This window comes from Rousettus aegyptiacus, unplaced genomic scaffold (assembly GCF_014176215.1).
Source record: "Rousettus aegyptiacus isolate mRouAeg1 unplaced genomic scaffold, mRouAeg1.p scaffold_m13_p_4, whole genome shotgun sequence".
NCBI classification, from domain to species: Eukaryota; Metazoa; Chordata; class Mammalia; order Chiroptera; family Pteropodidae; genus Rousettus; species Rousettus aegyptiacus.
The window spans coordinates 113,129,665-113,155,261 of NW_023416307.1; the positions used below are offsets into that span (position 1 = coordinate 113,129,665).

Here is a 25,597-nt window from a genome sequence, read left to right on the forward strand (position 1 = left end):
TGCAATTCAGTTCCCACCCAGTGATAAAGCACAAATAGATTAGACCTGTGCAGAGCCAGATGAGTGCACAAGGAACACTTGCCAATGCAAATAAGACTAAAACAAGAACACATTGTTGGAATTTCTGCAAGTTAGCTGTTAATCAAGTAGATCATGGCATATTAGGGCTTTTTAACACATGTTTTTGACATCTGGCCCTGTGCGGCTGACAGTTAAATTAGTTTTGTGATTGACGGAGAAATATTTTGGAGTATTGAATCATCAATAACACTTAAAAACATTATACTGCTTGCTGATTTTTTTTGTCATCGATGCCCAGTCAATAGTACAAGTGGTTAGAGCAAATCGACCTACTTTCCAAGTGACTCTGACACCTTCTGGATGTTAACACACATACTTAATTTTATTTCCCTTCCTTTGAAGACAAGATGATCCCTAATTTGAGTTCTTATTCCTTCCATCAGCCTTTTTAATTGCCTGTTGTATGCCAGACAGTCTGCCTAGCCCTTTGGATTTGAGTGCTGCTCTTTGAAAAGCTAGGCTGAGAGGATGGGCATGCAGTAAACCGTGTGAAGGGTGCTGAGTGGGAATAAATGCTACATGATCCCACCAGAGTGATTCCTGGGAAAGTTTCCAAATAGGTGACATGGTCAGTTTGAGGCTTTAAAAATGTCACTCCAACAGCCATGTGGTAGAAGTGATGAGGCAGAGAGGGCCTGGTAGCCGGATGACCAGTTGTGAGGCTTTTCAAATAAGTGTAGGCAAAAGGCAGTGAGGGTTCAGTTGCTGAAATTATTAAAAACCCTTGAGAGACTTACTATTCATCGAGGCTGTTTCCTTCTTTTGTAGATCACAAAATTATCCACTCGCCAGTGTCACAGACAAAATAAAATAGGACTGTAACTGGAATCAAGAAGAAACAACTATAGGCAATTAATTAATAGACTCATTTTGATGCAGGACAGGGCATATTTCCCTGAGTGGGGGGCCGGGGGCGGGAGGCCGGTGAGAGAGACTAAGCCCTGCCCAGAGAGAAGAAGAGGGTCCTTTGGTGGAGAGCGTAGAAAGAATTCAACATACACTCCAAAGTTAGAGTCAAAAGGAAAGTTTATTAGAAAACGGATAACACTCCACAGAGTGTGGTCTCCTCTCAGAGACAGAGAGTGAGAGGGACAGTGAGAGAGAGAGAGAGACAGAGTAAAGGCACTGAGAGGGACACTTAGTGTTCAGGGAATTCAGTTTATATGTCATTATTTAGTTCCCATTTCCTTTGATATGGACATATAGTGAGGAAGGGAAAAAGTATGTAGTGCGAAAAGGTAAGAATATGCAGAGCGAAAGGCCACCTTGCAGTTCCTAGCATTGATTCCTTAGGTTCCCCATCGTTTTAGCCATAGGGAATGACTCTTGGTTCCTGTTTTCCCTGCACAAGTGTGGAGAATGGGTTGTTAGTAATCCAGCAGAAATCTTCCTTTGTGCTGAAGGTGTTCTCCTGGCCTGGCTGCAGGACTGATCAGCATATTATAGTCTTTGAATGTAGCTTGATTAACGTTTTAATTCTCTTGCCTCCTTCCTACATTAATTTGTTTGGTTTTCACCCCCACTGTTGTAATAATAAACTTCATTTTAAAGTATTTTTAAATAATTACAAAACAATAATGGTAATTTTTCCCCCTTGAAAGCATTACATACATAAATTATTGTCATTGGGGTAGAACAGTTGCTTTCCTGGGGATTTTAAGTCCCAAACTAAGTACTCAAACTAACTTCCCTGTGTATTCAACACTATTTTACAGTTATCTTATGTATCAGGCATTGTCTCATACTATGTACTTATTAAAATATGAAATATAATATCAAAATACTTAAGCATCATTGTTACATCCATATTTTTTAACATGGCCATCCAAAAAGGAAGTTCAGATATATGTTTTGGGTAATTTGTAACAAATTTTTGAAATCTAACTCAAACTTTTTTCAAATAAAATTTTTCTTAAAAACAGAAGGTTTTTCTTATTTTGATATCAGGAAGATTCCACTATTTTGGAAACATGTTTATCAGAGTAATGTTTTAACTTCAGTATGAAAGTCAAGAGCAGACAAGTCCTCAAATCTCCTTGAATGCTCCAGGAATATATTTGTGGCAGTGTGGTCTCATGAGCTTAGCTAAAACTGAGAGCCCTGAAGGCTAGGGTGGGCCTTCTGTTTTTTATCTAGGTGACCTTGGATGAGTCAGCTATCCTCTCTGAGCCTGAATTTCCTCACCTCTACACTGTTCCCAGTGGTTCTGACCTCAAAGCTCTGATGAGAACTAGATATGTAGGGCACATCACAGTGCGTAACACATAGTAAGCTCTCAATAAAGGAAAGCTGCTATGTGAACTTTGCTCAAATTTAAACAGTGTTTTGGTGTTTCTACTGATTGCCAAGAAGTCATCGAAAAAGTTTGGAAGTAAATAAACATCTCCAGATACATCTCCAAAAAGTCTGGAAGTAAATAAACATCTCCAGAAACAGAAAATCACTTTTGCAATGAGCTTATTCTTTATTTTGTTTCAAGTTCTCGCTCTGAATTAATTCTAAATCCTGGAGGGCCTAGGCCTCACTACAGTTCCCTTTCTAGTCCTAGATGACTCTTCAGAAACCAAAGAAAGCTAGGCAAAGAGGGTGGAGCCGAGAGTTGTTTCTGCTTCTTTCCCTTGCCTATACAAGGCTTTGGCAAGCCTAGAGTTTTGGTGACTGAACCTCGCTCTTTGGGAATTGCTCTTGAAATTTTTTAGGTATCACCATGGACGGACCAGTAACAGTCTCAGAACTTGAACATTAAGGTCCCTTGCAACCCTATGTTGCTAACTTTTATTAACAAGTTAAAAGCTGTATTGGTCTGTTACACTCTCTTCACAAATCTAATTTTGAATATGTTGAGTGTGTTGATTCTGTAGAGAATTTTTTACATTTACTGCCTCATTTCTTTTTGTAGCATGCCGTGGCACATATACTGATGGGTTCTCAACTCTTCTTTTCTGACAATTGCCTCACAGGAAAGAATAATTGAGCGTTTGAAAGAACAACGGGAGAGAGATGATCGAGAAAGACTAGAAGAGATAGAATCTTTCCGAAAAGAGAACAAAGACCTGAAAGAGAAGGTCAATGCTTTACAAGCTGAACTGACTGAAAAAGAGGTGAGTCTTGGAAAAACAAATGAAACATGTTGATAGACCTCATAAAACCATATTCATTGTAGCCTCAAGACACTAGAGACTGAGTTTGAGGGACTGTATGAGGCCTTGCAGAACATTGTTACCTTCCCTTCATAAAGCTTTCTGAATTCAAAGGAGAAAGTATTACTATAACTTCTTTCATGGGTGATGCTCTGCATATCTTCTCTACTCTACTAACTGTGTACAATGTAGCTCCTTGAAATTCCTTTTGATGTTTTACCATATTTGTGGAGCTTAGAGGATTCTATGTTTTTTTTTTCATTGTCCCATGAGCCTTCATTTGAGATAACAGCATTGATGATAATAATAATAACAGCTCCACTTTACTGAAAGCCTTTATGTGCTAATGCTTGTGCTGGGTGCTTTACATTCATCTGTACTTCTCAAATAGATCACTTGATACCCCCAGGTTAAGAGATATGGTACTATGCTGGACATAAAGATATAGATTCAATGTGGCTACTCTTCTAGGACATCATTTTCACATTATGGTAAATAATTTAAAACAATATTTTAATGCTAATGCAAACATGGAAACAGAAGACAAATTTCACATTTTTATAGTAAAACAATATATTTTAAAGAAATTTCTTGCTTGGGGGATATGGAGAGGATGCTTTGGGCTATATCCCCATACTCCGAGGGATACCTCTAACCCCGTTAGTTTACTTAAGGGTACTTTGGTGAAGAGATTTGAGAAGCAGCAAATCTTCAAAACTCTGATGTATGTGCCATTGTTCACCATTGGTTTCTTCATTTTATTTTGTCTGTAGGAAATGTTCATCTCCTTAGGGCTATTACAGGTTCTTTCACCCTGCTAGGCTGTATCACTACATATTTGCATGTTTCCCAGCTCCAAAGTATTAGCTCAACCATTGGGTTTTGATAATTCAATGTAAATCAAAGTACTATCTAAATCAGGAATCAAAGAAGGGAAGACTTGATAAATAATAGGAGTTTTGAGGAGACTCAAGAAAAATTTATACTCCCTAAAATTTAAGTTTAATTTTAAGTTTTTAGAGAGATTAATTCTTTGATATGAAAATAAAGAATGTAAATCTTCTTATTACTATTTCACTGCTAAATTCAACTTAGAGGATCTGTAATTACTATAGTTGACATGTGACAGAAGGCACGGAAGCTTTGACCTCATTTGTAGCATTCTTCACCAATTTCAAGTGTTATTCATGGGTTTACAACTTACACACACACACACACACACACACACACACACTTCTAATTGAAAAGAGATCTTGGTGATATGGTGGAGAATAAGCTTTAAATGGAAATAATTTTGTAAATAATACTTACATTGTATGAATTTCAGATAGGCATTTCAGCAAACATTTATTGTTCCTGTATAATAATGTGCCTGCCACTGGGCTGAGCGTGTCAGTTAAGCTTCTACCAGAAAAACAGAACGGTATTAAGAAATTTAACCATATTAAGACATTTATTGCAAGGAATTGGCTTACATAGTTAGGGGGGCTGGCTAGGCAAGTCCAAAATTCATAGAGCAGGCCATTAAGAAAGGCAGGGTAGAAACTCTCACACTGTAGGTGATGCTGCAGTCCACAGGTGGACTCTCTTCTTTCTTAGGGCAACCTCAGTTTTACTCTTAAGGACTTTCAATTGATAGGATTAGGCCCACCCAGATTATGAAGAATAGTATCCTTTATGTAAAGTCAGCTGATTATAAATGTTAATCACATCTACAAAATACTGTCACAGCAACACTCAGATTAGCGTTTGATTTAATAACTGGGGACTGTAGCCTAGCCAAGTTAACACATAAAGCTATTACATCCAGCAATTTAAAAGTTGTAAAGAAAACAACATGTAATTGTCAGCAAGGAGATTATAATTTAGATGGGTGTTAGTAATCTTCACCATGACAAAACACCTAAATAATAAAGTCTTTTATTATTTCTGTGGGACCGATATGATAAAGAGTATTGATATTTGAGTTGGAGGCCTGGGTTTGAGACCTGTAATCTCCCTTTTTAATTTGGGAACATTGGAGAAGATACTCAGTTCTTAAGGGCTTCCGTTTTATGACCTGAAAAATGAGAATGGCTAACCTGTCCCCCAGAGGGTTATTAGGAGCTGGGTGGTGGTGGTAGTATCTTCATCAACAGGGTTATTCCAGGGCCCGTGAAACAGTCCAGATGTAAAGCATTAGGCAACATCATTTACTGAGAGAGCGTTGTTTGTTCAGTGTCGTCCTTGGTGCTACAAATGGATATAAAGGAAATAAATACACAATGACTGATTTTGAATGAAACCTAAACATTTTAGTCACACAGTTAGATGTTGCTAGCCATTTCATGTTTGGTGATGGACATTGTTCTCGTAGCTAGCAAAATTATGTTTCATGATATATGCAAGTATTTATTTCTTTGGTTTTTGAACTATACAGGGAAGCTCTTAATTTCTGGGTATGATCGATGAATGGAACAATTTTGGTAACCCCATGTCTGAGTTGGGGAGAATCATTATATGTGCTGAATCTGGATTTACAAAGGACTAGAACATAAAGTCTACTCTAAATTTTTAAATCATTTTATCTTTGATGATACAGAAGATGTTTGAAAAACCATTGAACATTTTTCTGTTAAAGAAATGAAATTTGATAAAAACTTAATAGGATTTGTTCTGGGAGGGAGGGTGGGAAAGCATTAAAGTCAGTATTTTCCTTCATATTTGTCTTAGAGTCTGCATGACCTGACAGCAATAAATGTAAATGGAAGGTTCAGGGTGTCTGTTTTACCCTGACATGTAAAGACCACCTCGGGACTTACTTACATCATTAGCATGACTTTGAGACATGAAACATGCATTTACTGACCACACCATTTAGTTACATTTGATTCTATTGCAATTAGATCCAGCTCGGTTCTGTAAGCTGGCCAACTTTAATTTCCTGGCCAGAGCCAACTATTGTTACCTTAGTAAGACTATATTTACCTTTTCTGTCTAATGCACACTTTATTGCTATGTGTAGAATTAATGTATTCAAATTGAAGACATTGCTAGTAGAAATTACAGTGTTTTACTTACTAGTACTTTTTTCCTTTCAGTCTAGTTTAATTGACCTCAAGGAACATGCATCTTCATTAGCCTCAGCAGGGCTGAAAAGGGACTCTAAATTAAAATCTCTAGAAATAGCCATCGAACAAAAGAAAGAAGAATGTAGCAAATTGGAAGCACAGTTAAAAAAGGTAAGTGAAGCCTAAGAAAAAACATGCTTATTTTACAATGAATTTATAAAATGGGAAAGGAAGAAACATTTTTCAGAAGAAACAAACCCGTTATCTTTTGCTGTCTACTGACAAAAGAATTAATTAAACACTCTTAACTTTATTTCTAAGAAGTCTGCATCAAATATGTGAATCCGAAGAATTATCTTAGGTTTCCTATCTGAAAAAACCTTGAAAAATACATGAAAAGAGTAGTGGAAGTGAAAAATATTATAAAACCCAGCCATTAGTTTCTGGGCAAATCTCAACTACCAAAAGAGGTAAATGGAAATATTTGCAACAAACCAAAGACTCCAGGGGCCCCATTATACATTGATAAACTTGTGCTGCTTTCAGAAATAGGTCAGTTTTTCTATTGAAACTTTGCGAAGTTTACCTGACAACATTAAATTTCTAGAAGTTCACCAAAATAGTCAAGTCCCAAGAATATCTGTGGGATGACTATTTATATTTGACCAAAAATGGCTTTAATATGTAAGAAAGCTTGTTTTATGTAGAAGGCTTTAGAAAAGAATACAGGATCTTTACATTGCATAATTAACGTGTTTTCTCTGAACTGGATATTTTTGTGGACTACATTTCCAGTCATGCATCGTTCCTTTGACTTTTTCCCTGTGTTGTTTGGTATGTCTGCATTCATTGTTCACATAAAACTCATAGCATTATGAGTTTAAACATTTTGTTTCCCTTTGACAACTTATAAACTTATTCAAAGGAGATGATAAAAATCTAAAAAATGAAACAAAGCATTTAATAAAACTTGACTGTGTAGAATTCATAGCACATTGGAATAGGGATTTAGTTGCTAAAGTTATAAAAATATATGACATAGCTGATAGGGTTGTGAAAGCATCATGTATCTGGAGAAATTATTCCGGATATCTTAAAATTTAATATATTATTTTGTATGATGCAATATATAACTGAAATGTGATTATACTGTGTTTATTTTACCATGGAATTTTAGGAAATTGTCTTAAAAAATTTTACACTAAAAAAGTCTCCTTACCAATACAGAACAAGATAAATATACAGATTAAATCCCTTTGCAAGAAAATCTCTATATAGCAAAATCTATTTCCTAATCCACTCAACATCTCACTTTTTTCCAAGTAAGATCTAGTTAAGTAAAATCTTAATAAATACAAGACTAAATTTAAATTGCCCATTTGAACTTGTTTAAATGGAGACTGATTTGGCCATTTCTGCACTGGATGGATGTACAATATACATTCTTGAGACATATGTATTCTGCACCATGTTATACATTCACACATATTTCAAGAAACAAACTCATGACACATACTCTTTATTTAATGAACAGTTTTATTATCTTAAGTCAGACTCTATGATAACTGTGAAAAGAGAGAACTTCATTGGCTCTCTGTGGTGGTCCTTTGTATTATCTTAGCTGCATTGTAATGTGCTGAGTCCTGAGGAAGGAGGATCTCCAATAGACCTGGGCCTGAAGGGTTCCTTTCATCAACTCTGAGGAGCCATTGTGGAGATGAAAGCACTCTGTGTATTATTTCTGCAGATACATACTAGACACCCTCCCTTTTAGTGTAAGCCATCTATGGAATTTTAAATCCTCTAGTAATTAAAAGGAAGAAGTTCACATATTGATGCTTATATTTTCCATGTATATGACTTGCCTAGTTTAACAAATCAATATCTATGCAATTCAATTTAGTTTCTTTCAACATAGCTATGGTTTACCCAAGAACACTTAGAGCATATGGTTAGCTTTAACTCACAGGTAAACACCATATACTGAAATTCACAGACCAAATTGTGTAAACATTTTAGCATTATTACTGACAGCATTTTAATATTCCAATACATTGCTAGGATTAAAATAACAAATATGGTTGTCTTGCTATAAAGGACCTATTTAATTTATGAAACGATAACTTATTGCTAAGTATATAAATGACTCTTGCTTATACTATCTCCTAAACGCATAGTACAGTGAAATTTAATAAGGTAATTATAATTTAAATATTTTCATACCTAACATACAGATGCTATTTTGTTATTTTTGGCTCCTTAGCATCAACTAAATTCAAAAGTTTAAAATACTTTTTCTAGTAGTCTTTAATTTCTACTAATAAATAGTTCCGTAAAACCTCAAGTACCCATCACCTTAAAAAGAATTGAGATCTACATGAAATATTTGAAAATATAAGCCAACAGTATGTGAATATACATATAAACACATCATTTACTCATGGAAAAATAAGCAGCTATAAACGCTTAAGGAGTGTCTGGGCCTCCTTTTAAATAAAAGGGTATGTGACTTGTGAATAAAATATAAAGGGTTACTAAACGAAAGCTGAAAACATAATAGTTTTATTATGTCATAAATAAACCATGAATTCCCAATGGAATTTTGCTCAATTTGTGAGCGTCCAGGTATTTTTGTCATAAAATCTACACAATGTAGATGTGTTTAGCTAAACAGAAACCTTGTCTGCCAATAACAATGGAATCCAAATGGTGATTTAAACGTGTTTTTTGTCTTATAAACAATGCTTGAAATTGGTAAGGTGAATTTTAATATAAAAGTTTGAGGAAAAGATTCACAGACATCTTTGCTTTTAACCCTTTACTGTACTGTGTTAATTTAAGAACACTTCCAAATACTTTGTGATGAAAAATGGTTATGGCAGGAAAGGAACTATTTCTTACACATTCCATCCCACCTCTTAAAAGCGATGCAATTAAATGTTCGCATGTGAGAAAATCTTTACTGATAGGCTGATAAAATAGTACTAAGCAAATAATATATAGCTACTAGTTATGAGGGTGCTTTATAAATTAGTTCATTCATTAATCTTAAATAAGACATCTAGGGGTTGAGAAGAACCTGATTTGTGATGTATGGATCATTTTGTCTTTCAGAAGAGTATTTGGTATTTGATATGTAGAAATAACTTTACCTTATATAACTAGAAATCAATTGAAAAATAACAGTAATTTAAAATGTTATGATTTGTGCTATTTGGTAATTTTCCAATTAGTCTTTGAGGAGGGGGTTTATTTTTAACCATGGTAAAGTTAGCATTTACTTCATTAAAGCTGAAGAAACAAAAAATTTAGGCTCTTCAAAGGCACAGATCTTAGCTTAAAGCAAAGTAAAATTTCCTACAATATTTAACCTTCTACCACTTGACGTTTAGCCCCAAATTGATGATGCAGATATTTAAGAAATATAACTTGACAGTGCTATTTAAAATAATATTTAGTAATTTAAATGAACAAAAATTTAAATCTTCTACACAAATAGACAGGAGAACTTTACAGATTCTTAAGCACTTGGGACATAAATAAAAAACTAAATTTTTTATTAATTAATGAACTAAGAGTAGAAACTGGCAATGGGCAATGGATAATACTGTGTTTTGGTTCCCTTTGTTCTTCCTGCTGACTTAAAGTTGTACTTCTCCCATTTATTGTTAATCCTGTAATGTCTTGCTCACTGATACTTTGCTATTGCTAACCTGCTGTTTGCTGATCTATGTTTTTCTAAAGTTAGACTGAATAGAAAATTCAGGCTTGTGTTAATATTAAAAAAGAGCTATAAATTCAATGATAAGATTTAATTAATCTTTTATTATTACCATCTTTGAAGTTCAGGTAATAAATTGTAAGCTTGGCCAAAAGTACTTCTTCTGATTCATTGCTAGAGGCCAGCACTTCATGTATCATCAAAAGTGGACAGCTTTCTTTATTTCATGGGTTATTTAACTTGAGAAAGAGAAAGTAACACAAACCTTAAATTTCTTATTCCAACTATTCTTTTCTAGGAGCCAAAGTCAACATTTCTATTTCCCTAGAGCCTCTCACTTTCATTGTGGAATGTTTAGAAACTGAAATTTCTTCTTTTTTAACGACCAGTTCGTCTGTGCAAGTGCACTGGATTGTTGAGCTAATGCTGTTTTTCTGGATCTTTCCTCTTTCCTTGTCTGTGCTTCAATGCCTCCCCAACTTTGCCATGTAGCAAGCTGAGCAGTTGTTCAATCAGATGTACAACCCAGTAAGTCATTTCTAAAAGTTTCCGCTGTAACATATCAAAGCATGAGGATCCATTGATCACATGTCATGGCGTACCATACTGGGGAGGTTTCAAAAATATTTATGAGTCTCTTCCTATTTCCATTCTGTCAGAAGGAATGACCTGTGCAGAGGCCACAGCCATTTCTTTTAAATGTGAAATTTAAAAAATAAGAACTCAAGGAAATTATTGCTAGCTCTGATATTACCTCCTTCTTAATTTCCAGACTAAAGCTCTAGAAAAGCAGAGGTCAGCTACAGATCTAGGCGCATGGAATTCTTTCTTATACCCTTTAAATGCAGACTTACCTATGTCAAAAGGGAGTTGTAAAATAGAAAATTCAATGTATGTTATATTTAAGTGATAGAAGTTAAATTAGGTTTAGATTTAAAAATAAGGGTATACTCTTTGAGATTGGTAAATTCCTGACATTATTGTGGGCTTTACAAGAATTTAAACATGTCATTTGGCTGAGGACAAACTAAAATATAGCTTCCTAATAACAGATAGTAACAATTCTGATTACAGCTTAATGGTACAAAAAAAAGACCAGGCAACTTATAAAAATATGTATAAAACGGTCAAGGTGTCATCACTAGGTTTTGTATCCTAATGACAGGTGTGCATTTATATGAAGCAATTTATTTTGTTTATTTCAACTTATAAAAGAAGGGCTGTTTTGTTCCATCAACTCAAATGGCTTACTAGGAGAAATATTATGTAAAGGTGACCGGAATTTGTCATTTGTCAAATGTGTTCTGTGCCATTATGCATTCAAATTACTTCCTATTTATAAATTCCTATCCATGAGGAAAAAGAATAGCATGGATAAAGGAAATAATTGAGCCAACAACATTTGTTAAGGCACTGCTTTAGAATATATACAATGTGATGCACAAGATGCTTGAATGTATTTAATTAGATTCAGACTCCACCCTTCACTCTTTAAAACAAATTTTATTTTTACAAACTGAATTCTTCAAGCTCTGTTGAGCATCTTTATTAACCTCTTTCCCCAAATATGATTTTTAGCAGAGTAGCAAAAATAATCTAAATTTCCTTTCCTCAACATATGAATGGAACTGTTGATAAGCAGGCTCAAGACGTTGGAGAGGTGAAAAGTGGAATATCTTCAAAGTTGAAAATTGATCCTGGAAAAAGTTACAGTTTTCTTTCAATCATTTTAAACAGGTATAAAGTAATCCCACTGAAATTGTTTTATGCTTACTAGTTAAGGACAGGGAGAAAACCTAAGTATATCATCTTTGGGATATGTGCAGGACACATGGGGAGGGCTTTGTCCTGTAGCAACAGATTTAACAGGATCATGATAGGAGATCGCCATCCCTGTCAGGATAGGTTGGGTCAAAGAAATAGCTCTGTTAATTTTTAGACTGTTTCCAGAAATACTGATGACATGGCACTTATTCGACTTTGCCTTCATTTCACCTACCTCGCCCCCTCTCACCTCCCAGGATGCAAAAGCAAACTCTTCAGTTCTGTAAGTGACTAATTAATTCAAAAGTCATTGACTGACTTTTCTCCCCAAGTGAATTAAGCTAACCATTGTTTTGGCACCCTGGGAATATAGCCAAACTCTCATTATTTTAACTCTCTGCAGATATTCTCAGGGTCCTTTTTTTTTTTTTTTTTTTTTTTTGGACTGATAGGGCTGCAGCATGATGAATTTTCTATCTTTAATGGTCTTTTTAAAAAATGACTGTGCTTTTCCAGTTATAAAAATAATATATGGTAACAGTGGAGAATTTGCAAATGGAAGAACGTAGGAGAAAATAAAGATAATAAGGCATCTCACTGCACAGAGATAATCACTAGGAACATTTGGGTTGCTCCCTACCCAGACATCTTTTGATTTTTATTGTTCTCTTTTCTCCTCTCTTCCCTTTTTTTTCTTTCTCCCCCTTCCCTCTCTTACTCCCTCCTTCTTTCCTTCTTTCTTCCTTCCCTTTCGCCTTCCCTCTATCCTTGCATCTTTTTTGTCTTTCTTTTTTTAATCTAGTACTCTCATTTTACCACATGTGTCAAGAGTGTTTATTCAGTTTTATATCCTATTTTTGAAAATAACTAATCATCAGATTTTTAAAATATATTTAGTAGCTATTCTTCCAAAACACTATTTTAATGGCTATTCCACTCTGTTTACTTAATCTCCATATTGGTCATTTCTTTTTTCTTTCTGTGCGTGCGTGTGTGTGTGTGTGTGTGTGTGTGTATGTGACTGTGTGTATGTTTGCCAGTATAAATAATGTTCTTAAAAACATCTTTCCATATTAATTTTCCCACATTTCTATTTTTTTCATAGAATAAATTCCTGGCTAGGATTTAAAAATGCTCCCAGTAGTTTCTGCTATTTGCATATTAGAGACGTTCTACCAAGGAATATTTCTTTTAGCACTGAATAAAGGTAGCCTTTTCTACCACACTTTGTCCAACACCAATAGCCGTCATTTTACATAACTTTGACAAATTCAAGTAGATTGTTTTTTCTCATTTTTACTTTCTTTTCTTTAATTACTAGTGTGGTTGAGGTTTTTAACAAATTTATTAGCTGTTTGTATTTTTCTTCTGTAAATTGTTCCTTTAAATTATTTAAGCATTTGTTTTTGAGTTTACTCTTTTGTTCATTGCTTTGTATGTTTTATTCTATACTTTGTATAAAATGTTTGTCAAATTTATGGCAAAGTTTTATTTAATTAAGTTTTTTTATATAGAGAACTAAGTTTAGATTCTTGACCTGTGTATCCCTTTAGGATTTCCTCATTGCCTTTATACTTAGAGGTCCTTTCTGATTTCAAGAGTAGACACTTACCTATATTTAAAAAGGTTTATTATTACTTTTCATATCAATCTAACCACTTTACTTATCTTTATTTTGATTCATGTTGAGTAATAAGTTTCCAACTTTATATTTTTCTAAATGTCAACTAATTACCCCAATGTCCTTTATTAAAAAATTTTTTCTTTATCCACTGATCTTGATACTATTTTATTGTATAGTAAGTTCTCATGTGGACAAATGTCTTAAGTTTCTGAGCTCCTGTTCATTTTTGTCAGTTTTCATTGCTTGCTGAACCAGAATTATAATTATTGTGTCTTTATAATATTGTTAAAAATTATAAATATTTTAAATCTAGCAAAACAAAATCTACTCTAATCCTTTCAGCTTTTCATTTTGTCTTGTTTTGTTTTAAATTTCTTAGCTTTTAATTTTTTATCATTCTAAGTTAACTCGAGGGATCACCTTCTCAGTTAAAAAGAGTAATTGTTGATGATTTTAATTCGAATAGTATTCAATTTATAAAATAACTTTACAACGATTGATATCTTTCCAATATTATTTCTGCCCACTCATGAACTTGGTATGACTGTTGTTAATTTTAGTGATCTACAGTAAGGTTTTGATATTTTTCTATTACAGGCTTATGATATTTCTTTTTAAGGATAGTCCTAAACCTTTTTATGTATGTGTTTGTGTATGTGTGTGTGTGTGCGTATATATATGTATAATTTTTAGGTTACTGTTGTGAATGCTCTATTTCTCCTTTTATTATCTAACCAGTTATTGTTACTTCTAGAATTTATTTTATTCTCATAGGTTTATTTTAAATATGGCAACCTACAAAATTTGGTGAATTATAATTTAGTTGTTTTTGTTAAATAAGATAATTTTATAGTCAGTCTTATATCCATCACCTAAATTAAATCAGAGTAAATAAGTTTTAACTCCTCCTGGTAGTAATTTTTTCTTACAGTAACAATAAACCTTTTAAAAACCTTTTACTTTTACTTTAGTCACTCCATTTAGTTGATACCCTAATGCCATTTCTTAGGAGTCTTAAATTTTGCCTTTGTATCATTATTTCTTTTAATAATAACCTTTCTGCAGCTTAACTACCAGTCTCTACTCCTGGAGGAGTTCTGTCTTGTCATTATAAACACTGTGCAGGTTATATTCAGCTGAGTTCTTTCCTTCCCTTAGTTCTCAGTTCCAGATAAATAATACGATTTTTTTTCATCAGTCTCGGATACTTCCTTTCCTATAGCCCTAGAGTTTATTGTGCCCAGAGATGGCATCCAGAGTTCTCTTATAAATTTTTAATAAATCCTAAATTTAGTGCTTTGTATAATACCCTCATTGCTACAAGGCATATGACTGATTTGGAGGCACTGGGGCAACCTTGCTCCTGGCCAGGGCACCCGTGACACACCTCTGATGTTCCTACACACAAACAAGTCTCCCATTACCTCAGTTCTCTACATTGTTAATTTTAAGAGATTCCATAGTTAAAAGGTATTACATTAATAATGTTCTTGTTTGTTTGAAAGGTCTTAAAAGATGTTATACGTACAGTTGATTCTTTTTATTTTGTCTATGTGACAGAAGAAAATTATTTTGAACACTTGTTTATGTTTATTTATAAATATTCTATTTGTTTTATCTATGACAAGAAGTTTCTTTTAGGAATAGTTATATGCAAATTGTGAATATTCTGGATGTGGTTAACTATAATTGTGAAAGAATTCTTTTCTGTAGAACTAGACTAAAATTCAAAGATTCATCATTATTAGATTCCAAATGTATTATTTAGCCTCAGCTATTATATATGCTATTAATGAATTGAATTTAAAACAAAATTTAAATTTTATATGTCAGAGTTCTATAATCTCCTTAAAAACTTTATTTAAAAAAGTAATATTTTATTCATAACAGAATTATGTGATGATTGGAATTTCTTTTAGAGGAACGAAATCAAATATAATGTTTAAAGTAGTTTATATATCCCGTTCTGCTGTTAAGATATGAAAGGAATGTTAAAGCACAGTTAACAGATACTAAACCCCTAAGGTGCTGCAATTGAGAATATTTTACAGTGCATAAATTTAGCAAATTATTGCTAAAACCCATAAGCAGCATGGTAGAAAAGTCATCAGTTTTGTTAGTGTTCTGCTTGCACTTTATGGTCATGACCAATCATTTGTTTGAGAGAAATGATTTTTTATTAAAATTGTTAGGGCCCATTTCAAAGAGGGAATGTTATATATTGTAATTGAAAATTCCCCACCTAGTTTCACAGCAGGTGTCTGGATCAAGTTAATGCTTTTCTTTCTAGGCACTTGGAATGATGAACTACCTACCATTTTTTTGAAAATAATCAATGACCAACCTTCACATAATAAACTTGTTATTTGTCATATTGATATTACCAATCCGTGGTTTGGCTTTAGCCACATTTTGCTCTTAACTTTGATTTAGATATAGTGTTAATCTGAAATTTACCTTTTCTCCTGAAGTCTAATTTTTTTTATTAAAATGACCTCTAGGTATTATTATGTACTAAGTCATGACCAGATTTCTCCTTTGTGTTTGATTCAGGCTCTCAAAATCAGTTCACAACAAAATACTAAGGCTTGCCCCCGTCAGTGGGCCTCCAAACTTTATTTTGGTTATTCCAATTTGCAGGAAAATTTTCTTACACGTGGAAATGCAAGAAACATAATTGAGGGACCCTCAAAAATTACTGATCTAATATGTTGTATAGACAATTCTGAAATGTTCTTTCTCCAATTTTCTGTGTCTCTCTAAGATGATTGAGAGTTGCTCTAAAAATTAGCAGAAATATTTTGAGGCAGAACTAGTATCTGGATTTCCTTTACAAATGACTTATTTAATCAGCAAAAGTAAATCTCTTCAGTCAGATAAGAATGCTCATTGGTATTTTTTTGGTTTTAATGACTGGTGAATATCTTTGAAAATGACATTGTTCTTGGCTATATTTATGATAAATAAGTTGTGAAACCATTAAAGGAAAATTTACACCAATCTACATTTTCAAGAACTAGATTCCCGATTAATGAACAAAATTGGTATACCTTATAAGAATGGAATGGACCATCATTTCCTGATCTTTTGGGGAAGCTAATTTCAAATCAACAGGTCTATAAGGGGAAATAAGTACTGTGCATTTTCAGTCTGAACCTTGAATAGGTCAGAATGCCATGGTAAGAATTTGTTCAGGTAATGCTTTATTCAAGTATGTTATTCTTTTCTGCAGTGGTGTCTAAAGTACATGAGGCTCAAATCTGTTATCTACTTTTGATCCTCATCAGGAGCTGCCAGTCTAGATTAAAAAATCTATGTCATAATTTGAAAAGGCAAGAGTATTATTTAAATGCAAATAAACGACTTTCTCCACTCCATTTTTAGAAGAGGGCTCTAGCCTTATAACTTTGAAGGAAACTGGTTTTATAAGCTCAATTTCCTCCTGTATTTCTTTAGTGTAGTGTCATCCCCATGTCTGTAGATCACAGCATAACACGCTCATGCTGTACTGGTTCACAATTTCAGCCCACCCTCTGAAATGTTGTGATTTAGGCTGAATGGAGCTGGTTACCTGCAATATCTTTTATAAATTCTCCAGAGACTTTTGTGTTTAACACTCAGGTTGGAATGGGGATTTGCCAGCTTTCAGTCATATGAAGCTCTTCCCTTGAGTCTTCTCATAGACCCTGGTGATGAACCGAAAGCAGCTGTTACTCTCCTATCTCTAGATGGCTCTTCCATATAGCTTTCTATTGACTTAAAGAATTTTTTAAATGTTATCTGTTTACACCTTTATTTAATAACTCTTCCAAGAATTCTAGCAACAATATTGAAGGTGGTCTGACATAAATTCTTTTGCCCAGAAATCAGTATTGATATAGAGATAGATATATTTAACTCAAAGATATTCTTGAGGTTATCGATTCCTTTTAAAAGGAAGAATCATTAGCACCTACAGGTATTATCTAACAGACACCAGGCCAACTGTAAACTTGTCTGTGGTATTTATTTTTATAACATGATCTAATTTAACATTGCATGAGGTCAACAAGGGCCTAGATTCAGACATGTTTTTTTTTCCTAGGCTCTGTACCACTAAACATCCCATAAGTCCTTTAACCACACTCACTTTTTGGGTTAACAAGACTACCAACCTATCAATATCACCCCATGTTGAAAGTTGGCGTTGAATTATTTTCTTTTCTTCAAGGAGCTAAAATAAGGAATGTGCTCATAAACCTATTGCCAACAGCTTTCTCTAGACCTTGCAGGGAGGCTTCTCCAAGGCATATGTAGTATCCTGTTTATGAAAATTACATAAACCAATTAAGTTAGCTGTATAACAAGCCTCATTGATAGGATACACATCACAAAATAATATTTTTAATAAAAATGCAAGTAAATAATACCTTCCCCATGTTTGCCATTTTATAGTTTTCACTGTCCTGAAAGAGGCTAATTTGTTTGCCTATCATAAGACAAAGGGCCCAATTTAGAAACTAGGTCTTGCAACTAGTAATCGTATATCCACTTATTAAAAATCAGGATAATAATAATCTTAAGAATAAAAACAACCAAAATAAACAACGGTGGCTAACTGCTAGCTCTTTGTGAATCTTTACATCTGAGCCAAGAAAGGAATTTTAACTTGTCAGAAGTAAACAGTTAAATCATATTTATTTATTCATTTTGAGTATTTCTAGCTGCTCATTACTCAATTCATTAATAATTTTTTAAAGATCTTAATGTCATTGTGTAGTTTGAGAAAAATATCATGAAAGGTTTTGAGCTGTTGGAAAATAATGGTAAGATAGTATACAAATGGAAGAGAATTAACATGATTTTTTTTAGCAATTTAAAAACTATATTTTAAATGCTTTTTTGTTATTAGGGTAATGAGCTGATTTTCATTATCACAATTAGAAGTAGTTATAGGAGTATATTCTTTTAAAATAGAATATCTACTCTGCATTTTTAAAGGAGAGATTAACAAATTTATATATTCATTTCTTCACTTTAAAATAAAATTATTAGATGAATAAACTCCTAAAGGCATATTAACTCAGTATATTTTTTGGATTTTTTTAAACTGTATTGAAACCTCTTAGTAATCTATTATAATGAAACTCAATGTACTTACTAATAAATAAATAAAAAATGTTTTCTAAGAAATGTTGATAAAAGGGGGTAAGCTAGTATTTGATACTATGTTGAATTGTTATAGTTTTTCCAAATTTTTTGTGTGGTTGAATTTACCTCTTGAATAAGGAAATCTTAGATTAAAGAACATGAAAGCAAATTATTCCCCTTCTATCCTCATGCTTAAATAATATGTTACATGCAAAAATATAATTCTCAAAATTATTATTTTGTCATAAATAAGACATTTTTATTTATACTAATTTTTGATTTTTTTCTACTAAATCATTGCAGACTGTCAACCTTTTAACAGTAGTTTTAGTAGTAATTTTTCTAACCATGCATGATTCATTTTGACCCTACAGCAGCTGTAACTTGCTTGCCTTGTTTTTTTCCTGAAATTAAAAAAAAAAAAAAGTGTATAAAAACACAATGAGCATTTGCTCTACATAGCAAGACAGTAGAACAACTTTAGTCCTAATAAATTGTTAACATTTTATTATTTCACACACGGATGTTGGAGATACATACATATATGACTTCTCTGAACTTTCTATGTTCAATGTGCACTGTTGTTAAACTACTTGTTTTTTCCCTGCCTGCTCTTTGAAGAAGTCAATTAGGAATAATGGGAAACAAGGGGTAGGCAAAACATTGCAGTGCAGTGTTATTTCCATCTGTCTGGGAATATTTCAGCCAAAAGTTTATTTTGGGAAAAAAAAAGCCATAACAGTCTCACACACACAAAACCAGAAATACTTTGGCTGCAAATTATTCAGTAGTGTTGTTACTGTGTTGTTGCCTGTGTCTGTTCTTGTGTGTAAAGCTGCCACCCACCTATGCATGTGTTTGCAGATACTCGTCTGTATGCTTGTTCATGAATTAGCTCATCTTCCTGGTTCAGGTTAAATTTAATCAATAGAACAAGATTTTATGGGTATAACTGTTAGCTGGAAAGCCCTTCCTCATTTCCAAGTCTTTCCTTCAAACTACATCTTCTGCTGAAATTTCTCAGTGGAATGAAGTGTACAATGATCAATCAACCAGTCTCTTATATGTTACCAGGGTTTTCACATGCCCTTGCTGGTTCTTGGAAAAATACTTTAATATTGTTTTATCTTGGTTTGTTTTTAGTGGAAAAGGAAGCCATTGGTATGAATCACTTCCTTAACAGTGGAGTTGAATTATCTATCTTAGTTCTGCTTGCCTAATGACCAGGAACAGATATCACAGTCTCTATCCCCACCCATCCCTGACTTTTGGTGGGGGAAAAAAAAGTAGCAACATCTAATAAAACAAAATATCGACAATAAAAGAAAATCTCCTGTGAAATCGAATTATAATTTAAAATTGACATTGTTCCAAGGTAGCTGAAATGTGTCATTTTTCTGTTTTGCCTTTTAACTGACAGTATACCCATAATTCTTGATGGTTATTATTTTTTTCTCCAGAGTTAATTTCTGGGCCATTGGTGGCTGCACTGTCTCTTGTTCTAAACTGTTGTCTTAACTACATTCTTTAAAAATATAATATTGAAGGCTCATAATATTGAAGATGACTCCAGGATGAACCCTGAGTTTGCAGACCGAATAAAACAGCTTGATAAAGAGGCATCTTACTACCGTGATGAGTGTGGCAAGGCCCAAGCGGAAGTTGACCGGTTGTTGGAGATCCTCAAGGAGGTGGAGAATGAAAAGAATGACAAGGACAAGAAGATTGCGGAACTCGAGAGGTAAATTTGCAATCATGTTGTGAATTGTCAGTAGTGAGCAAACTTTGATTGCTTAGTTGCCCATCTTAGGTCATGGTGGATTTGGAATGCACATTCATATTTCAATTGGGAACAAGTTACAGATGAGGAATATGGCCTATTAGGGATGATGTGTTTATTTGGGATACTCAGAAGGCAATTGGCTTAACTTTTGATGGCTTAAGTACTTCTTTGGTGTTTAAAGAAATAATGGTCAACTTTCTTGGTTGGTGTCCCTGCTCTATAGCATTTGTGCCAGCAAAGTGTGTAAGAAATTAAGGCTTTGACTACCTGAAAACTCAGTTTTTTTCCCCATTGAAGACTCAAGCAAGAATGTGGAAGACTATGAAGTATTTGGGAATTTATTCAAGATAGGGGAAAAGAACTCATATCCTTCCAGTGTCTTTTGGCACAGCACAACAAATTCATCTTGGGATTTATCTTTTAAGAGGACCTATGTCATTTGGTAAATAAATATGTTTGAATAAGTTCTCATGCAGGCCTACCTGACAGCAAATCTGTCCAAAAACAAAGAGTGTTATATCAGGCTTCCAGAGTACTTAAGATTTTTAGATAAGTTATATCCATATTGTATTTATGCATAGTATGAACTCTAAAAGATAAGCTTTCTATCAATTCTTTTTCCTTCATTTCATAGAAGGAAAGAATTTCTGAATAATTTTATGTAATTCATAACCTTTAAAGATTTCTTATTGGTTTAGTAATGAGGCAGAATTTGTCTTTCCTAGATTCAGTCCATATGGAAGAGATCAACAAATTTTGAATAAATCAGTGAATGTTTGCCAGCTCTGATCGAGACACTTGTGAGACCTTAAAGAACTTCAAGACATGCAGAATAGCTCTGTATGGTCTTGTGGAAAGATAATGGGCTTTCGAAACAGAAAGACTTAGTTTCATATTTTGCCTCTGCTTCACACCAGCTGTGTGACTTCGAATCTTGTTAGAAGTGAATTTCCAAGAACCTATTAAAATGTATCACACTTTGTAGGTACCAATTCTTGGTGTAAGACGGGACAGTTATATCAGTATGAACAGTTGATATGCTGAAACAAATAAATTCTCAGTCTTAAGTGGATAGGCTCTGTATTAAATGGATAGATTGGTTCTTAAAATTTCAACATTTTCAAATATTGTTTCAAGTATTTAATATATTCTAACTCTAAATCAATCAATATTTAATTTAAAAATCTTAGGATTAGTTAGATGATAATATGTTTCTTTTTAATTGAGCATTTTTAGCAATTACATTAAGAAGTTTTTTCTGAGATAAGTGTACAAGTTAAAATTTGTTAAGGGCTTTTTTAAATTTTAAAGTGTGGGAATTTTCTGCCAGTCTGCTGGTTCTTAAAAACACTGTTAATTTTGGATGTATGTAAATGGCTATTTTGCAACTATATTTTAGGACCAAAGCTAGTACAACATCACAGGGAAGTTATGATCATGGCTCTTTTATTGGTGAGAAAACTGAGACCCTGAAAAGTCAAATGACCTTCTGGATTAGTCCTGTGGTCAGAAAGAAACAAAACTGTAATTTAGGTTTCCTTACTCCTAGTTCACTACTCCGAGAAGCAGTACACCATTGAGACAGATGCCTTAGATAATAACAGTGATGATATTAATAATAGTAATTAGAATAATACTAATAGGTTATGTGTATTTTATGCTCACAGTGTATCAGATACTATGCTAAGCACTTGACCTACAATACTATATACCATTTAATCTTACTCACAACACACCCCATTTTATAGATGCAAAAACTATGACATATAGGTTAAGTAACTTCCCCAAGAGTGCAAAGTTTATGAGAATTAGAGTTGGATTTGAACTCAGGTCTGACACATAAGCAACTAAGAGCAGTCTCATCCAATAATGAGCCAGAAGACAGAAGTTTGTCCAGTAGCACCAAATAGTCATTCAGCCAGCAGAGAGGCATTGCTTCCATGACACAGGAGATCTGCCTCACTTTTATTAGCTTTCATGAGGGAAAGTGACATGCCCCACATTTGGAAGGCATTTTTCTGCATTAAGTGAGCTAGTCAGAACTGTAATTGAAAATCAGGATCAGCCATTATAAATATTTGCATAAAATAGCATAATTATGTAGTTGGACAAACAAATTTTAGCTGGACACTACTGCCATTAAATCATCAAGAATATTCACATTTTTATTTCCTCAATATGGAATGCATTAAAACAACAGTGATTTTACAGGCATTTATCTTTATGTACTTTCTGCACATTTTCTTTATCTTTGCTTTTGCCTCTCCTTAAAGCTGATGCCTCCCAGGCACTGTAATTCATAAAACGTGTGGTGGGACTTGACTCTGTCCCAGTTATCTGCCTGCCTGTGTCTTGGGTCTAGCAGCAAAACACAGTCTGGGAAATGTCTGAGCCCCAGCCCCAGCCCAGGCCCCTAAGGAGTTGGCGGTGGAGATCAAGAGGGGAAGTTTCTTGGGAAAAGGAGAGCACAGCCTTGGCCTGCCTTTCTGAAGCATTATCTGCTGAACTACATGTATATTCTGACCAAAACATCTTCAAGTTGTCAGGCAGCCCTTTTCAAATGGAGCACTATCTCCATTTGCTGGCTTAAACTACAAAATTCATACCTCATAATGTTGGGAACTAAAGATTTCTTAGCAGTGTGACATACATCTCCATTTTGGAGTCATGGAGAAGTGTTTGCAATTAAGTTTGTGATTTTGAAAACCAAAAAATTGAACTTGAAATAAATTTGTGGTCTCTGTTCTGTAATATGACCACCAGAGTGAAAAGACCTCTTTTTAAAAGCAGCAAGTATTCTAAAATATTCCAGAACTTCAGTCATGTGCAACACAAGGTATGGGGTTAGGAATAATGCAAACGACACTGACACTGGCCTACTTCTCTTTCAGAGGGCAATTCGTGTTTGTTGCATTTACCTATCATTAAAGATTTTGCATATTGCTCCAGTGTGGTCCTCATGAGTAGTTCTGCCTGTAAAGTCTTGTGCTTGATGCTGATGGTTCAGCTTCTGCCTTGGACTTCAGGCTACTCTGGAGGAGTTTAACACAGGTGGGTAGGGGGCCTTGAACAAGCCCCTGAGAATTGGTCCAAATCAAGCCGATATCTTTATTAAATCATTAATGCTAGATATTACTCATGCTACACAAGATAGTAGGTATTTCTATATGAAATATGTGGCCTTTCTATATCAGTGCCCATTGAGGTCTCTGAGTTTTATTTAGAGTTTCAGAATTATCCTTCAGTGCTTTAAGAGAAAGAGAGAGGTTAACAGAGTCTGTCAAACAAGTCCTACTGCCACTAGATTTCTGGCATCTCATCCATGGGAACGAATCAGTCAGGTGACTTTCTGCGTAATTATCTTAAATATGTTAGGGGGGTTGTTGGTATTTGTCTAAAGGACAGAGAATGCTAAAATCAAGCCTTCAATCATCTCCTTCCCCACTATGGAGAAGAGGGTGGCTCCCTTGGGGTTCAACTCCTAAGACATAATGGTAGAATAGAAAACAAAGTAGCACTTCATTATCTAGATATGAACTAATGCCACCAGACATTTGGACTTTGAGAAATCATTTTAGAGGCCTAAAAGCGCCTTGAGAATCAGGCTATTATTTTTCCTTCTGAATTTGTTTAATAATGTGCTGACATCATTTCTTTGATGCCTTTCAAAAGTCTTTCACAAAATGTAAACTTAAGTTTTATTTTTAAAAATTATGATATTATGTTTTAGAAGCTTTATGTTACATGGAAGAAACTTGATACTTTGTTTTGATATAAACTTTCTTGCTAAATTATTTTCACTTATGTTTGTTAATATATTTGAAGGAGTTTCTATAAAACAAGTAACATTGTTTTATACCATCCTTAGCACCCTTTTGGGGAAGGACATAGTAATCATAGATTCTTTCAGAATTTGGTGAAAACTAGGAACCTTTGGAAAAGGCCACTAAACATTAAATGTTTGCTTGCTAATTTAGTTTAGGATTCCCTAAAGCGTGCCCTTGAACCTCAGATTGCTATACCTCTGATCCAGAAGGATTTGAAACAGCAGCTGGGGTCAGCATCACTGAGTTCCGGCAATGACCATGGCCTGGCCTAACTCTTATTTTTGATCAGCTGTATATCCATGATCCGGAAAAACTCTGCAGAGGGATTTCAGTTATGAGGCATTATTGGATAAATGCTTTCACTATGTGTTTAATCTTGAAATTTTTCTTTGATTTTTATCATTATAGTCAATGCTGTTTTTGTTAGAAATATCCTTGCTTAAACTTTCTCCTGAGGATTTGTTCTGTTTTTTCTTTCCGTGTGAAATGCTTACAACTACTTTTTAACAGTATAGAATGATGGGATCTCACTGAGTAGATAGCTACCTGGGAAAGTATTTGCTTATCTGATTTTTGCAAATGGCATTTTATAGGCTAACAAAATGAATGTCTACTGTGTACTCATGTTGTGGCCTGAAGGGGACAATGATTTTTTTTTTCCTTTAATTTTTGCTTGACATTAGAGACTTTATCATTTTGACTGATTAGAAGGGCATGTTAAATGTTTATGTACAAATAAGTTATCAAACATCTGGATATTTTCAGTGATGAAGTATGATTCTCATTTTGACAACCAAAAAAATTACTCTCAGCTTTGGAAGTTACTCTGTGCTTTCTTGGGAGGCTATTAGGCAGGTGGCACCTCACCGGAAGCCCTCCTCATTGTGTCTTTGATTATTGCAAGGTGCAGTACTCTGTGCACATCTAAAATGAAAATCTTTGAACAGAGAGCCAAATTGCTTAGCTCTTTTTGGTTTTTAAGGATGAGGGGAAAATATCTCATAGGATATAACCATCCAACTTACTGGTTCAAATAAAATCTTTCTGACATCAGTGCTTACCACCAGCTGTAATACCTTAGTAATTTCCATTTCAGTTTATTAAATAATAAAATTTTAAATGCACACAGATAGGAACTTTATAACTATACCTCCAGGAAAGGGCTCATTCTGCCACTGAGTTGCCAGAGCCCACCTCTGGTTCACATCAATGCTTGTGATTCTGTGTAGGAGAGCAGATACCAGGTGTCTTATGTGTAATACTTAATATAATAGCTTTATGGTGTGTGCCCAGGACTTTTTGGGGTAATATCAGATAAAAGTTGCTTTACTATCTTTCATTTGGTTATGAAACCTGCTAATATAACATCGGTGGCTATATGTTTAAAACTAATGCGTTTCCTTCCTTTTATTCTCTTTTGCTATCCCTTTTTCTTTCTGCTTGTCTCCAAATTGCTGCTTTCACCCTTGCTCCAATC

The 25,597-nt window shown here is 34.1% G+C and overlaps 1 protein-coding gene across 25 annotated transcripts in view; it reads left to right on the plus strand.

Moving 5' to 3' along the window:
• The window catches only part of ERC2 (ELKS/RAB6-interacting/CAST family member 2), an 895,762-nt gene that overhangs the window by 417,137 nt on the left and 453,028 nt on the right, over nucleotides 1-25,597 (plus strand). For 17 of the 25 annotated variants that reach the window (XR_004950467.1, XR_004950465.1, XR_004950466.1 and 14 more), the window contains 4 exons: nucleotides 3,042-3,182; nucleotides 6,302-6,442; nucleotides 10,485-10,520; nucleotides 20,058-20,251. Coding sequence is in view for 7 of the 25 variants with exons in the window: in XM_036219344.1 (XP_036075237.1) it covers nucleotides 3,042-3,182; nucleotides 6,302-6,442; nucleotides 10,485-10,520; nucleotides 20,058-20,251 (512 nt within the window). In the remaining 18 variants the exon portion in view is untranslated. The remainder of the gene's footprint in view (nucleotides 1-3,041; nucleotides 3,183-6,301; nucleotides 6,443-10,484; nucleotides 10,521-20,057; nucleotides 20,252-25,597) is intronic. The other 8 variants (XR_004950478.1, XR_004950469.1, XR_004950470.1 and 5 more) reach the window with 1 other exon arrangement.